This window comes from Dicentrarchus labrax, unplaced genomic scaffold (assembly GCF_905237075.1).
Source record: "Dicentrarchus labrax unplaced genomic scaffold, dlabrax2021, whole genome shotgun sequence".
Classification (NCBI taxonomy): domain Eukaryota; kingdom Metazoa; phylum Chordata; class Actinopteri; family Moronidae; genus Dicentrarchus; species Dicentrarchus labrax.
The window spans coordinates 24735380-24747687 of NW_026136703.1; the positions used below are offsets into that span (position 1 = coordinate 24735380).

General features: G+C 43.5%; 1 protein-coding gene across 1 annotated transcript in view; it reads right to left on the reverse strand.

Annotated features, from left to right (window-relative positions):
* syne2b (spectrin repeat containing, nuclear envelope 2b) overlaps positions 1 to 12308 on the reverse strand; it is a 148697-nt gene that overhangs the window by 109025 nt on the left and 27364 nt on the right. Inside the window, exons 11-26 of the mRNA XM_051396226.1 lie at positions 11842 to 11955; positions 11299 to 11436; positions 10992 to 11156; positions 10521 to 10633; positions 9699 to 9867; positions 8747 to 8843; positions 8408 to 8607; positions 7980 to 8144; positions 6959 to 7099; positions 6558 to 6659; positions 6250 to 6423; positions 5933 to 6091; positions 1872 to 5780; positions 1392 to 1526; positions 1009 to 1134; positions 131 to 324 (exon numbers count right to left, since the gene is read on the reverse strand). Of these exons, the coding sequence (XP_051252186.1) occupies positions 131 to 324; positions 1009 to 1134; positions 1392 to 1526; positions 1872 to 5780; positions 5933 to 6091; positions 6250 to 6423; positions 6558 to 6659; positions 6959 to 7099; positions 7980 to 8144; positions 8408 to 8607; positions 8747 to 8843; positions 9699 to 9867; positions 10521 to 10633; positions 10992 to 11156; positions 11299 to 11436; positions 11842 to 11955 (6101 nt within the window). The remainder of the gene's footprint in view (positions 1 to 130; positions 325 to 1008; positions 1135 to 1391; positions 1527 to 1871; positions 5781 to 5932; positions 6092 to 6249; positions 6424 to 6557; positions 6660 to 6958; positions 7100 to 7979; positions 8145 to 8407; positions 8608 to 8746; positions 8844 to 9698; positions 9868 to 10520; positions 10634 to 10991; positions 11157 to 11298; positions 11437 to 11841; positions 11956 to 12308) is intronic.

The window sequence follows — 12308 nt, forward strand, 5'->3', positions numbered from 1 at the left end:
TAAACAGCCACAAATGGAACTGAAATGTCTCGCTCATGAAGGAGCTTTATAACCCAGAAATGATCTAAAACTGAGACTTTTCTTAATTTAAATAGATGTCAGTGTAGAGGAAAAAATAATATCATCTCACCTAGAATCTGGGAGTGGTGCATCTTGGTCTCCGCTGAACTGGCGCTGGATGGCAGCCAGCCTGTTCTCGCACTCCCTTAGCTGAGTCTGGGCCAGGCGGTGAGCATCCTCTGGGCTCAGGGTGTCACACAGCTCTTTCAGGGCCTCGAGGTGCTGCCCTGCCTGGGCAAAGCTGCCATCCTCTGAGATACAAGCCTGGTGAATGTTGACAGATCAAAGAGTAAGTAATCAGGCATGTTAATAACTAGATTTGAAGCCAGATGATTAATACTACCAGTTTGAACCTACTTAAACCCTATTTTTTATTAGTTCATTGTATTCGTTAATTTGTTTTTTAGACTTCAGACAAATCTGGGCAGACTTGCAATGTAAATTTTACCTTGCTTGTCCTGCCTAATAGCATAGCAATATTATATCAATTAGAATCAAATTTATGTCTGAAGTTGATTGCTTGACAGACAACACACAAGCCAACCCATACATGACAGCAGCCCACATGTTTACTGCACAAAAAAATAAAAGAATGCTGTTTTCAATTGGAAATCTTTGAGAATTTCAACTTAATTAGCTCATTTCTTTTATTATGTTACTTTGTTGAGTAGGTTTACCTTTACCTGAGTAGGTTTGTCTTTTCTGGCCCAGCAAGTTACTAAATTATAGCATTATACTATATGGTAACGTAAACAAAACTAAAACAGCACTCTCTTAAAGAGAAACCAGAATGAAGTATCAAATTTACCAAGTCCCATTGATAGAGTCTCCTTTGAGGCATACAAAGAAGAAGGAGGAAACAGGGTTAGATACGCGGAGCAGATAAACCGAATGCATACCCAAACACCAAAGCACACCTGCCAAGAGTTCAGCTCTAGCGTTAACTACCTGCGCTTGGTTTTCTAATCGGGACCTTAAGTGCATCTCACACTGTAGGGCAGCTGTGTTAAAGTCTTTCCTTGTTACTTCAAAACGTAATTGCTGCAAAAAGCCTGAGATCTCAGCTCTCACAGCCTGGGAAATAAAATAAAATGAATTTAAGAAAAACCACACGTTAAAACATATGAATGGTTTATAAGCATGCAAATGAACAACTGGATGACATTCATATCTTTTAAAATAAAGTTGACAAAGGCAGAAAATGTTGCAACAGTTTAGTACATTTATGGTTGACATGCACAAGCAATTATCTTCAAACCTCAAACACGTTAAAACATTATAAAAAACCTAATATAAAACCCAGTAAGGGGCTGAGAGAGTTTGCGGCTTACCTCCCACTGTGTCCTGACTGACTGGGTGTAGAACTCCATGTCTCTGAGCTGTGAGGGGGTACAAAAGGCCTCCATGCCCTTGGCTGCTCTCAAGAACTCCTCCAGCAACTCTGGGTCCAAGGTCCTTAGAGTCTCCTGAGGGGAAAGGCATATATAATTGCATATATACTGGCTTCTTGAAAATTGGTTTATTTCAGTTAAAAACTGTAACAGGAAAAAAAGACAAATAGTGTGTTTTGGCATATTTTATCTGAAATATCTCACTATCAAAGGTTATTACAGCACTCAGTGTTTGACAAATGTCAAATGTAGTTTTCACAAACTGGGTATACCGTTTTAATTGTTATATACATTTTAGCAACATAGAGTACAAAAACTGAGCTCTAATTGCATGAAGATCTTGCAGCTTAAAACTTACTAATTAAGGTTACTCGCTGAGTAGAACATTATAATGAAGTGATTATCAGTTATCACATTTACCTCTTTCACTGATACTTGCTCAGTTGATATACGTTTGTCCTCAAAAACGTTAATGGTTTCCAGGATGTGTTCCTGCAGACAGTGCTTGGCCTCCTCAAAGCCATTTCTGGCCAAAGCCTGGGCCTTGGTGTAAGCCTCTGTGTAGGCCTGGGGAGGCACCTGGGCCAGGGCCGGAGGTGTAATGCACAGGTCTGGTGACTCAGCCTGGGACTGAGGCAGCACATTGACCTGGGAGCGGAGAACAGTTTGGGGTTGTTGAGGTTTGGGTTGCGGAGGAGACTGAGTTTGAGGTTTTGACTGTGGAAGCGGTTGGGTCTGAGGTCTGGCCTGTGGGGGTGATTGAGCCTTAGACTGTGGTGCAGTTTGGGCCATGAGGAGTGGGGACTGATCCTGAATTTGGGGCTGTGGTGGTAATTGTGCCTGAGGTTTAGGTTGTGGCAGTGATTGGGCCTTGGGTTGGGTTGGTGACTGAACCTTTGGTTGAGTTGGTGATTGAGCTTCAGATGGTGGTGCCGTTTGGGCCTTGGGTAGTATTGGTGACTGAGCCTGAAGTTGAGGCTGTAGTGACAATGGTTCTTGAGGTTTGGGTTGTGGCAGTGATTGGGCCTTGGGTTGGGTAGGTGATTGAGCATCAGGTAGTGGTGCAGTTTGGGCCTGCAATTTTGGTTGTGGTGGTGATTCGGCCTTGATTGGTGACTGAGCCATGGGCTGTGGCGCAAACTGGGGCTCAGGTGTGGGTTGCGGCAGTGATTCAGCCTTGGATTGAGTTGGTGACTGAACCATAGGTTGAGTTGCTGATTGAAACTCTGGTTGTGTAACTAATTGGGCAAGAAGTTTGGGCTGTGGAGGTGATTCACCTTTTGGTCGAGTAGGTGACTGAATCTTTGGTTGTGGTTGTAGCTGGGCTTGATGTTTGGGTTGTGGAGGTGGCTGCTGAAACTGAAGATTGATCTGAGGCTGCTGAGTCTGGGACTGGGGCCTTACTTGTACCGATGGCTGTGTCTGGATGTGTGTTTGAGACTGAGCCTGCAGCTGATGTTGAAGCTGGGGCTGTGAAAGAAGTTGTGGCAGTTGCAATTGGGGAGGTATTTGAGCTTGCATCTGTGGCTGTGAGTGACGCTGAGTTTGAGGCTGATGTTGAACCTGTGGATATTGCTGAGATTGAGGATGAGGCTGAGGATGAGGCTGGGGATAAGGCTGGGGTGGAATTTGAGGTGGTGACTGAACCCATGTTTGTTGCTGAACTTGGCCTTGTTGTGTCTGGATATGAAACATATCATAAGAACTCATCTGAGATTGTTGTTGCATAGAACTCTGGGGTCTCACTTGGGGTTGTGTTTGAGCCCAGGGTTGTGTTTGTGGCTGCATCTGAGGTTGAGTATATGATGGTCCCATGTGAGAATACTCCGGGGGCCCTATCTGAGGTCCTAGCTGAGGCCCAGCTTGGGACCACTGTGATAGAGCCTGAACTGTTGGATAAGCCTGAGCCTGTGGAGCTTGACCTATTTGCTGAGGGTATGGTTGGGGAATTGGATGCCTCTGCTGGGCAACGGCTTGGCTTTGTGGCTCCTGTTTGAGTGTCCACTGCTGGGATGGAGACTGACCCTGAGAGTAACCTTGGGGGTAACATGGAGGTTGTGCTGTAGCCTGTGGATGCTGGATAGACATTGGTGATGATGCTCTAACTTGAGTCCATGTATGGATTTGGCCCTGGGAAATATGGCCTTGGTGCTGTACCACTGGCTGAGCATGAATGGGATACTGAGTCATAGGCTGAGAATGACCCTGAGGCTGGACTACAAGTTGAGATTGGGTTTGTTGGGTTGAAGGTTGGAGGTGGCTTGGCTGAGCCACTGGCTGAGGATGTGTTTGAGGCTGGGCCATGGACTGAGGATGGGTTTGAGACTGGACCATGGACTGAGGATGGATTTGAGACTGGGTCTTTAACTGAGGATGGGTTTGAGACTGGGCCATGGACTGAGGATGGATTTGAGACTGGGTCTTTAACTGAGGATGGGTTTGAGGCTGGGCCATGGACTGAGGATGGATTTGTGACTGGGGCATTAACTGAGGATGGGTTTGAGACTGGGACATTGACTGAGCATCAATTTGAGACTGGGTATGTGTTGGAGGCTTAGGGGAGGGGGGCCTAACAGGAGCCCATGACTGTGGATGACTACGAAGCTGAATGTGAGATGGCACAGGAGGCGGAATTTGGCCATGCATTGGAGTCTGCATAGGGGAAGAAGGTCTGACTTGAGCCCATGTCTGTACTTGAGCTACAGCTGGGCCATGGCCTAGACCCTGTTGCTGCATAGATGGCTGAGGTCCAGCTGGGACATATGTTTGGGGCTGAGTCTGAACTTGGGGCTGTAGTTGGGTCGGTGACTGCATCTTCATGGGGCCATGGGGCTGCTGAAGAACTTGTGTCTGATCCTGGTTTACTCTGGTTTGGGACATGGTTTTCAGTGGTTGCTGACTGTCTGTCATAGTGTGGGACACACTTGTAGACTGCATTTGCACTTGGACCAGTGTCTGTGATTTAGAATGAACTGAAGTCTGGGCTTGTGACTGGTTTTTGGCCTTTGTTTGTGGGTGAAGCTGAGCCATAGTTGCTTTCTGTGATTTAGCCTTGGTGTCTGAATGTGGTTGTGCCTTTCTTACAGGCAGTGGTTGTTGTGATTGCTGTTGTTGTTGTTGCTGCTGCAGCATCCGTTCCTGTTTTTCCAGACGCTGTAGTTGTTGTTGCTGATGCATTTCTTTTTGTTGTTGTTGGTGATATGACAGCTGCTGATGTTGTTGCTGCTGCTGCTGCTGCTGCTGCTGCTGCTGCTGCTGGATTTGGAGTTGCTGTGTTTGTTTTTGTTGCTCTTTTTGCTGCTGTTGTGGTTGCTCAGTAACCTTTGCATGTGTCTCAGGCTGTGGTCTGGCAGCTGTATGCTGTGGAACAACCTGAACTGATCCCACAGTTTCTCTTTCTGACCGTGGCTGTGTCTGTCTAGGTTCCTGAGTGGAATCCTGTTCTGGATCTGGAGTTTTATTCTCTCCTGAGGCTGGCTTCTGAAGCCAGGGCCGGTTCTTCATGGCCTGAGCCTTTCTGCTTTGAAGCTCCTGGGAGCTCAGAGGTGGCTTACTTACAGGTTGTTGTTGAGGTGAAGTCTGCTTCTGGTGCTCTGATGCTTGTGCGACTTGTGGTTCAACTTGTATATGAGTTACCACATGCTGCTGAACTTGATATTGATGCATTCCTAGCTGCTGCTGCTGCTGCTGCTGCTGCTCCACCTGTTGTTCCTGCTTCTTCTGCCGCGGTTGTGGCTGTGTTGACTTCAACTCCTGCTGTTGTATTTCTTGCGGCTGCTGTTGCCTGCATTCTTGCTGTTGTTGCTCTTTTCCTGTCTGACTCTGATATTGCTCTTGCTGCCGTGGTTGTGGCTGTGTTGGCTTCAACTCCTGCTGTTGTACTTCTTGCGGCTGCTGTTGCCTGCGTTCTTGCTGTTGTTGCTCTTTTCCTGTCTGTCTCTGATATTGTTCCTGCTGCAGTAGTTCTCGCTGTGATGTCAACCCTTGTTCCTGAGTCTGTTGTTGTTTTTGTGTGGCGGTCTCCACTGCTTCTGGTGGTGACTTTGTCCTGGTCTGCATCACAGCTTGTGCGTAGGTATATGGCATTGGAGGAGAAGTTGTCTTTTCTTCTCTGTATTCCTGCACCACAATTTTTGGCACAAAGGTTTCATGATACTGATTAGAAACTAACTTTGTGTCTGGCTGCTGAGTTGGGTCCCTGGTGTCTGGCTCTCTCAGATGCTGAGGCTGACCTGTAGCCTGGATAAAGACTTTTGATGGTGGCCCTTCTGGAGGGCTTCTGCTTCGGTCTCTTCTGGCTCCCAGGCTGCTCAGCATACCTACAGCTTCCTGGAATTGAAATTACACACATTAGAAGAGCTAACATAGTAGTTATATTATCATAACAGTCTCTGCTATGCCTCTTGTTTGTCTACAGTTTGAAATACAGAACATGATCAACTCAATGGCTTGCCCCGTCAATTTACTAAAAGACAACTGACCTGTGACTGAGCAACAGTGGCTCGCACTCGGTCCTGCATGGCGGAGGCGTGGAGATACTGGATGGGAGAGTCCTTCTGACTCGTCATCACCATCACCTGCAGGTCCTGCTCCTCTGTGACCACCTGACCCTCCAGCTGTAGACCCCGGGATATCAGGACCTGGCAGAATACATGGTGTTGAATAACGTTTAGCGTTTACTCAATTACGCATAAGGGTTTCTTTATGAAAGAATAATAAGATTGTCATAGGAGCTTAAACTGTTTCGAGTAACTTGGATCACAGCTGAACAACATTCCTATTCTGTAGATCTTCTTACCCTTGCACGTGGGTCTTGGCCCCGCTGTTGTCGCTCTGAGGCCCTCAGCAGCTGGTAGAGCTCCCTGGCCTCGGTCTCCCAATGCAGGAGTTCAGCCAGGCGAGTGTCCAGACCTGACACACTATGCTGCAGCTCTGTACATACCTGTTCTGCCTCAAGCAAGGTGTGCATCACCTGGTGATATGAAGGGAACGGATGGTAAAGAATGGATAAACTTACAGCACATTCATAAGTTGCCAGTTGCTATTTAGATGCTTATGAACACCGCTGTATGAGTAATGTATAAAAAGGAAAGAAATCATTCATACTTCAGGTATAGTAAGCTTCAGTTTCTGTAACTGATCCGCTGGGCATTCTGGGGAGGAATTCAGAGCCTCCAGATCCACTTCTTTTATCTTCCTCATTATGAACTGAAGGGAAAAAAGTAAACAGTCAGTTCTAGAGAGACATATCTGGTCATTTAAAGTAAAATCATTAGTGTATGAAATTAAAAGTGTTATTCTCTGTTATTTCTAATTCTGAGCAGACTGCTAATTCAACTATGTTATCAAAAAGTCTTATTGAGTTTGTTGATTTATAAAAAAAATATCTTGGATCTTAGGTCATCTTAGAGCTGAGTGACAGTCTTGAGACAGTTAATAGTTAAGAACAGCTATGATTCTACTCTCTACTACTCTCAAGGTGTCATTTATCCATCGGTGAGTCCTACCTGTATTCTTTTTCTGTAAGTGCGTAAGGGACCTGCCATGGTCTCCAGTGGCTCTTTGAAAATGTGAGTGGCTTCTCTGATCAGAGCTTGGACATCCTGGGGTCTGGCCTGAGCGTCTGCACTGGGCTCAGCCATGCTGTCCTGGAAGAAGCACAACTACAGATGTTAAATATCAGGTCAAATCAAATCAAATTCAAATCAAGATCAAATAATAATAGGAAAATTGTTTGGACTTGTAATTCATGGCAATTTACTCTTCCCACACTTTAATACCACAGTGGATATGATACAATAGTCTGATGGAATATTTTCGCAGACAATTCAATGAGATATTTGGACACCTGTCCAACATGCAACTTGAGCAATCAGTGAAGCTGCATAATAATACACTGCAATCAAAGACTATAAAAGACTTGCATTTATAATTGCCTCCACACAATACGTAAAGGTGGAGTGCAACTTTCAAACTTGAGCCACTCCTTATTATTATAGGGTGGGGGTAATTGTAACAATGGGACAATTATAGCTTAAATTCCACAGGCCTTAGACATTAAGTTACCCAAATCCCTGCTGTCACTTCTCACTTGACAGCAAATAAACACAAGAAACTATTAGAATAACATAGCATTTCATGAAAGTACATCTGCAGTGCTTTCATGTTGGAGAAATACACCGATTAATTCACTGACAGGAAATTAACTGTCAACAAATTTGAAAAGCAACTGAGCACAGCAGCCATTTTGACATTAAACAGTAAACACAAGTGTTACCAATGATACTAATTAAGTATCTAAATTGAATGGAGCCTTAATTAGTATAACACCTGTGTGCACCCTACTATTTTATGTCAAAATAGCTGCTGTGAAAAAAGTGTGCATGTTTCAGAACTTTATCAGGCAAAAAAAGACATGACGTGACAGCAAAGACTCCACCTAAGATGTGAACAATAACAAATGGCACTGATCAAACATCTTCTGATCCATTTTCTCACCAACCAGGTTTTCCTTGTTGTGTAACTTACGAATGTGTTTCTCTTGACGAACTCGGCCCAGTGCATGTTGACTCTGCGCAGCTCCTCTGCCAGGCTCCTGCTGGTCTGAGGGTCTGTTGACTCGATCAGGAAGTTGCCCACCTCATTCAAGTGGGCCTGTCGTGAGCCCCACTCAGCGATGGACTCCGATGTCACCTTAACAAAAAGAGGAGACAGACGCAGAAGAGCAATATTTTAGTTTTTTTATTTACACACACACTTTATTTGCAGACTTTTTAGTAGATGTTTACACAAATATGTCACCAAATGCACTGCAGGAAGGAATAATGGAACCAATGACATTATTCCATCGTCTTAGAAGAGTGACAGACATCCTATTGATAAGACTTTTTCAAGCGTAGTTCCCATGCCACTCACTACATTATATACAATTTCTTAAAATGATGTGTTAATAATACCTCTGGCCTGTGGCCATGACTGTGTGTTAAAGAGCCCTGCTCCAGCCAAGCCTGCAGGGAGCTGAGGCTGTCGCTGTAGGAGTCCCAGGCAGACAGGACCCGTCCCATGGTGCTCTTGGCTTTGGTCACTTCCTCCAAAACCACGGCGGTGTCCTGCTCCAGCTGCTTCACCTGCTGACTGACGTGGTGGTAATCTGAAGCTGTGGAGCAAAGAGAAACAGCAGTCAAACACCCCCAAAATGAATCCACGAAGGTTTCAGTTTAATTCCAAGCTGCAAAAATGAAGTGTTTGATCTGTTCATTGGAATTCCACATAAAGTTCCTAGAGAGAACACTTACCTAGGGCAGATTTGCTTGAATATTTCTCAGAAATCTGCTTCAGCTTATGAAGAGCTGCTTTCAACAAAGTAGGTAGCTCCTGTGTTTTTATCAGCTCCTGTGTTTAAAACAAATGTTTTCAACAGGTTAAATTTACAACTTTTTAAGATCTTTTTGAAGCCATTGTGAATGCAATTTAAAGGACCAGTGTGTTGGATTTAGTGGCATCTAGCTGTGAAGTTTCAGATTGCAACTAACTGCTCGCGTCTGTATTTGATGACTTGCGAATGAGAACGGGCTGTGAAGAGTGTAGGAGAAACTATGGTGTCCGTGAAACTGGTGAAAAAAGTCCATATTTAGAGAAAGTGTTTTTTTAGTCAGTTCTGGGCTACTGTAGAAACATGGACTCCATGGGAGGCGATACAAATGACTCATTCTAACAAAGACGCAACAATTTCTATATTCAGGTGATTATACACTAATATATTATATTCCATTTCTGTCAATAGATCCTACTAAATGTTACACACTGGACCTTTAAGACCTATTTTACCCATTATTTTATTTCGGTATTTGTTCCATTGGTTTCATTTTTTAGTTGTTACAATGTGATCAATACAAATTTTCCCCCAAAAACACATTTAAAATTGAGATTGAAAAGACCTGTCAACAAGACCTGTGGACAGGCTGATTTTAAGTCTGCGGCCATAAGAACCATGTTTTGGGTGGCTGGGTGAAAAACTGAGAGATCACCTTATTAGTAATTCTTAGACCTTTAGCCCAAGTTTATGATGAAGTATGAATTTTGCTAAATGCATCATTTACCAATGCTACTATTAGTGGTATCATGTTTAGTTGTACCTTAGCATTAGTAAACAATCTAACACATATAATGTGTAAATCCACCTCTTACCACTGCTTTCTAACTGCTCCCAATAAATGAAGATGCCAAATCTAAACAAAGACTACTCACATGCCATTCTTGCAGCAACACCCTGACAGCCTCTGGGGAAATATAAGGTCTCTTCCAGACCTGGAGCTTGGTCCTGATCTGCCCCAACAGATCCAAAACTGTGTGGCGGTGCTCCCGGTACTCAAGCTTGATCCCATGGTATTTAGCAGACACTCTCACACTGGTGAACCTGGTGAAGATGTCAACAAATAAGGTTGTGAGAGCAATCAAAATGAGAAACAACGCTTAAAGCTGCGCATGGTCATTTTTGACTCAACTTTGATAAGTTGTTCTCGTTCAGGCCCTGTGGATTCTTGCAAATGCTATTAAGAGCTCCAGAACGAGCCAGAGGAACCAGATTTTTTGGATATGTCTCATGTACTACTGCCAGAATACAGGGAAAATGTCAGCAAATAGAAAAAAAAAAAGTTATTTTTATAAAAGTTACCTACTGCAGCTTTAATAACTGCAAAGTGCAACAAAGTCCTTGTTGGACAAGTTGAAACAGAATCATATATATACTTGTTTTAAATGCCACCAGCCATGATTCATAGCCAACAAAACTAAAAAACACCAGCTTGAAGTTCATGCTTCTCTTGTATCATTTCATGCAAATAAAACAGAAACATCATTTAATACGGTTCTTTATTAGCATACGTCAGAACCATCTTTGGTGTGTTGTAGCTGTTAAACAAAGGCCTTGATTATAATCACCTCCAGGTCATGACATTAGATGTACTAGGACATCTGTAGGACATTCAGCTTAACTCAAGCATTGTTCATAAGGTACATACAATTTCACACACATACATGATCACAGTCCATGTGGGAAAGTACCCTCACCTCCTCTTTAGTTCATCCATCTTGTCAGTAGGAACCACCATGTTTCCATACTCATCCACGTTCTGGAAGGACTGGAAGATCTTCACATGCTGCGGCATCTCCTCCAGGCAAACCTACAGCAACAATGAGCACATTCACACACACATTTATGTTTAAATCTCCTACAGATTCATCATTTCTGCCCATAAAGATCTACACTTTAATGCTTTACATATGAAGCAAGGGTATCCACATTATCCCAAAAACAAATGTATTCCAGGAACTGACTTATATGGCAGTTTGTATAAATTTTATATTCTGTTTGCCACCTTTTCTGAACAGTGAATTAACAAATGCAGAATAAAGGGGTTATTTTGCAGAGGCTATTTATATCTTAAGTGTGGAAAACCCTGCCTGAGGTTTTGCCTGCCAGTATTATTGTTTATTTCACTTCCTAAAGTCGTGTAGTTTAAGGACACAGTAAATACTCACTTTCAGCAGTTCCTGTTTCTCCCTGGCTTCGTCAGCGGCTCGGCCATGGTCCGGTATGTCGCCCTCCTCCTCGGACAGAGCCCCCTCCGCTTTCAACAGCCAGCAAGCCACCGTGTTCAGTGGTCCCGGGAGACTCGTATCTAACTCAATTTTGTATTCACGGAGCTGAAAGAAAAGAAACAAACACAATGTCTTTCGAATTGCATACAGAAACAAATATAGTGTGTTTGAAGAACATAATGTGGAGGTACAGAAATACTAACACCTGTTTTTGGTTGGTTCTTAAAGAGATTTGAGTGAAACTGACCTTTAAACTGAGTGCGTCCCACGCCTCTCTGAGAGCCCGCTGCTCATCGCTCAGTTTCGGGGTTCGTCTCATTGTTGTCAACAAAGGCATGATGGGACGCCGTTGCTCATTAAAGGACACCAGAAAGGTATGAAATACCTGAGAGATGGAAAATGTCATACTTTTAGTGCCACTCTTGGAAGTAAGGTGAACTCAAACAGGAGAAAAATAACTCAAATTGCCGAAGTTCAAAGATCAACTTTTCTTTGCTGGACATTGATGATGCACAACATTCTGCAAGAGATCAGTCAGATTTGATGGGAAAACAGGACGGGTAAATATGGAATTATAGTACAAAACAAAGCAGAAGAGCTCATAATAGCTGGAAAATATAATATTTGCAGTACCACTTGTGTGAGGCTGCCAATTGTTTATATAATTATAATAATACAATATGAATGTACCACAGTTATTAAGACAATTATGCTACAATACTTAAAAATGCTACATGTAACACAATGTTTGGGCGTCATGTATCTTGATAGGAGCTAGCTGGGAACGTACATGGTATCTCTCTGAGTAGCTCTCTCCCTCTGTGGAGTCCCATCCCTCCAGCAGCTCATCGTACGCCTGAGCCAGCCAGCATGTCACTTCCTTTGCCTTTCGATCAGGTGTCGCCTGGCAATGTGGAACACAAAAAACTGTTATTGACTGAAGACCACTATAAAATAGGTTAGTCATGATCAGGCACTAACGGTGGCTTTATTCTATCATTTCTGACAACTAAGACAAACTACACTGCAAAGTAATACCCAAACATGGCTCCACATACAAATCTGTGTAAAATAACTGCAGCTTTGTTTGTGTATTTCCATCTATACAAGTGGATACTGTAACCAGTAGAAGACAGAACCGATGGACAAAACAATGTCTGCAGAGCTGCTTGACTCTCTCTAGTGCTAAAATACTGTATTTCGTGCAGATTATTTTCTAATTACTACTGGAAAATGGTGTTAACAAACCAAAAGAGC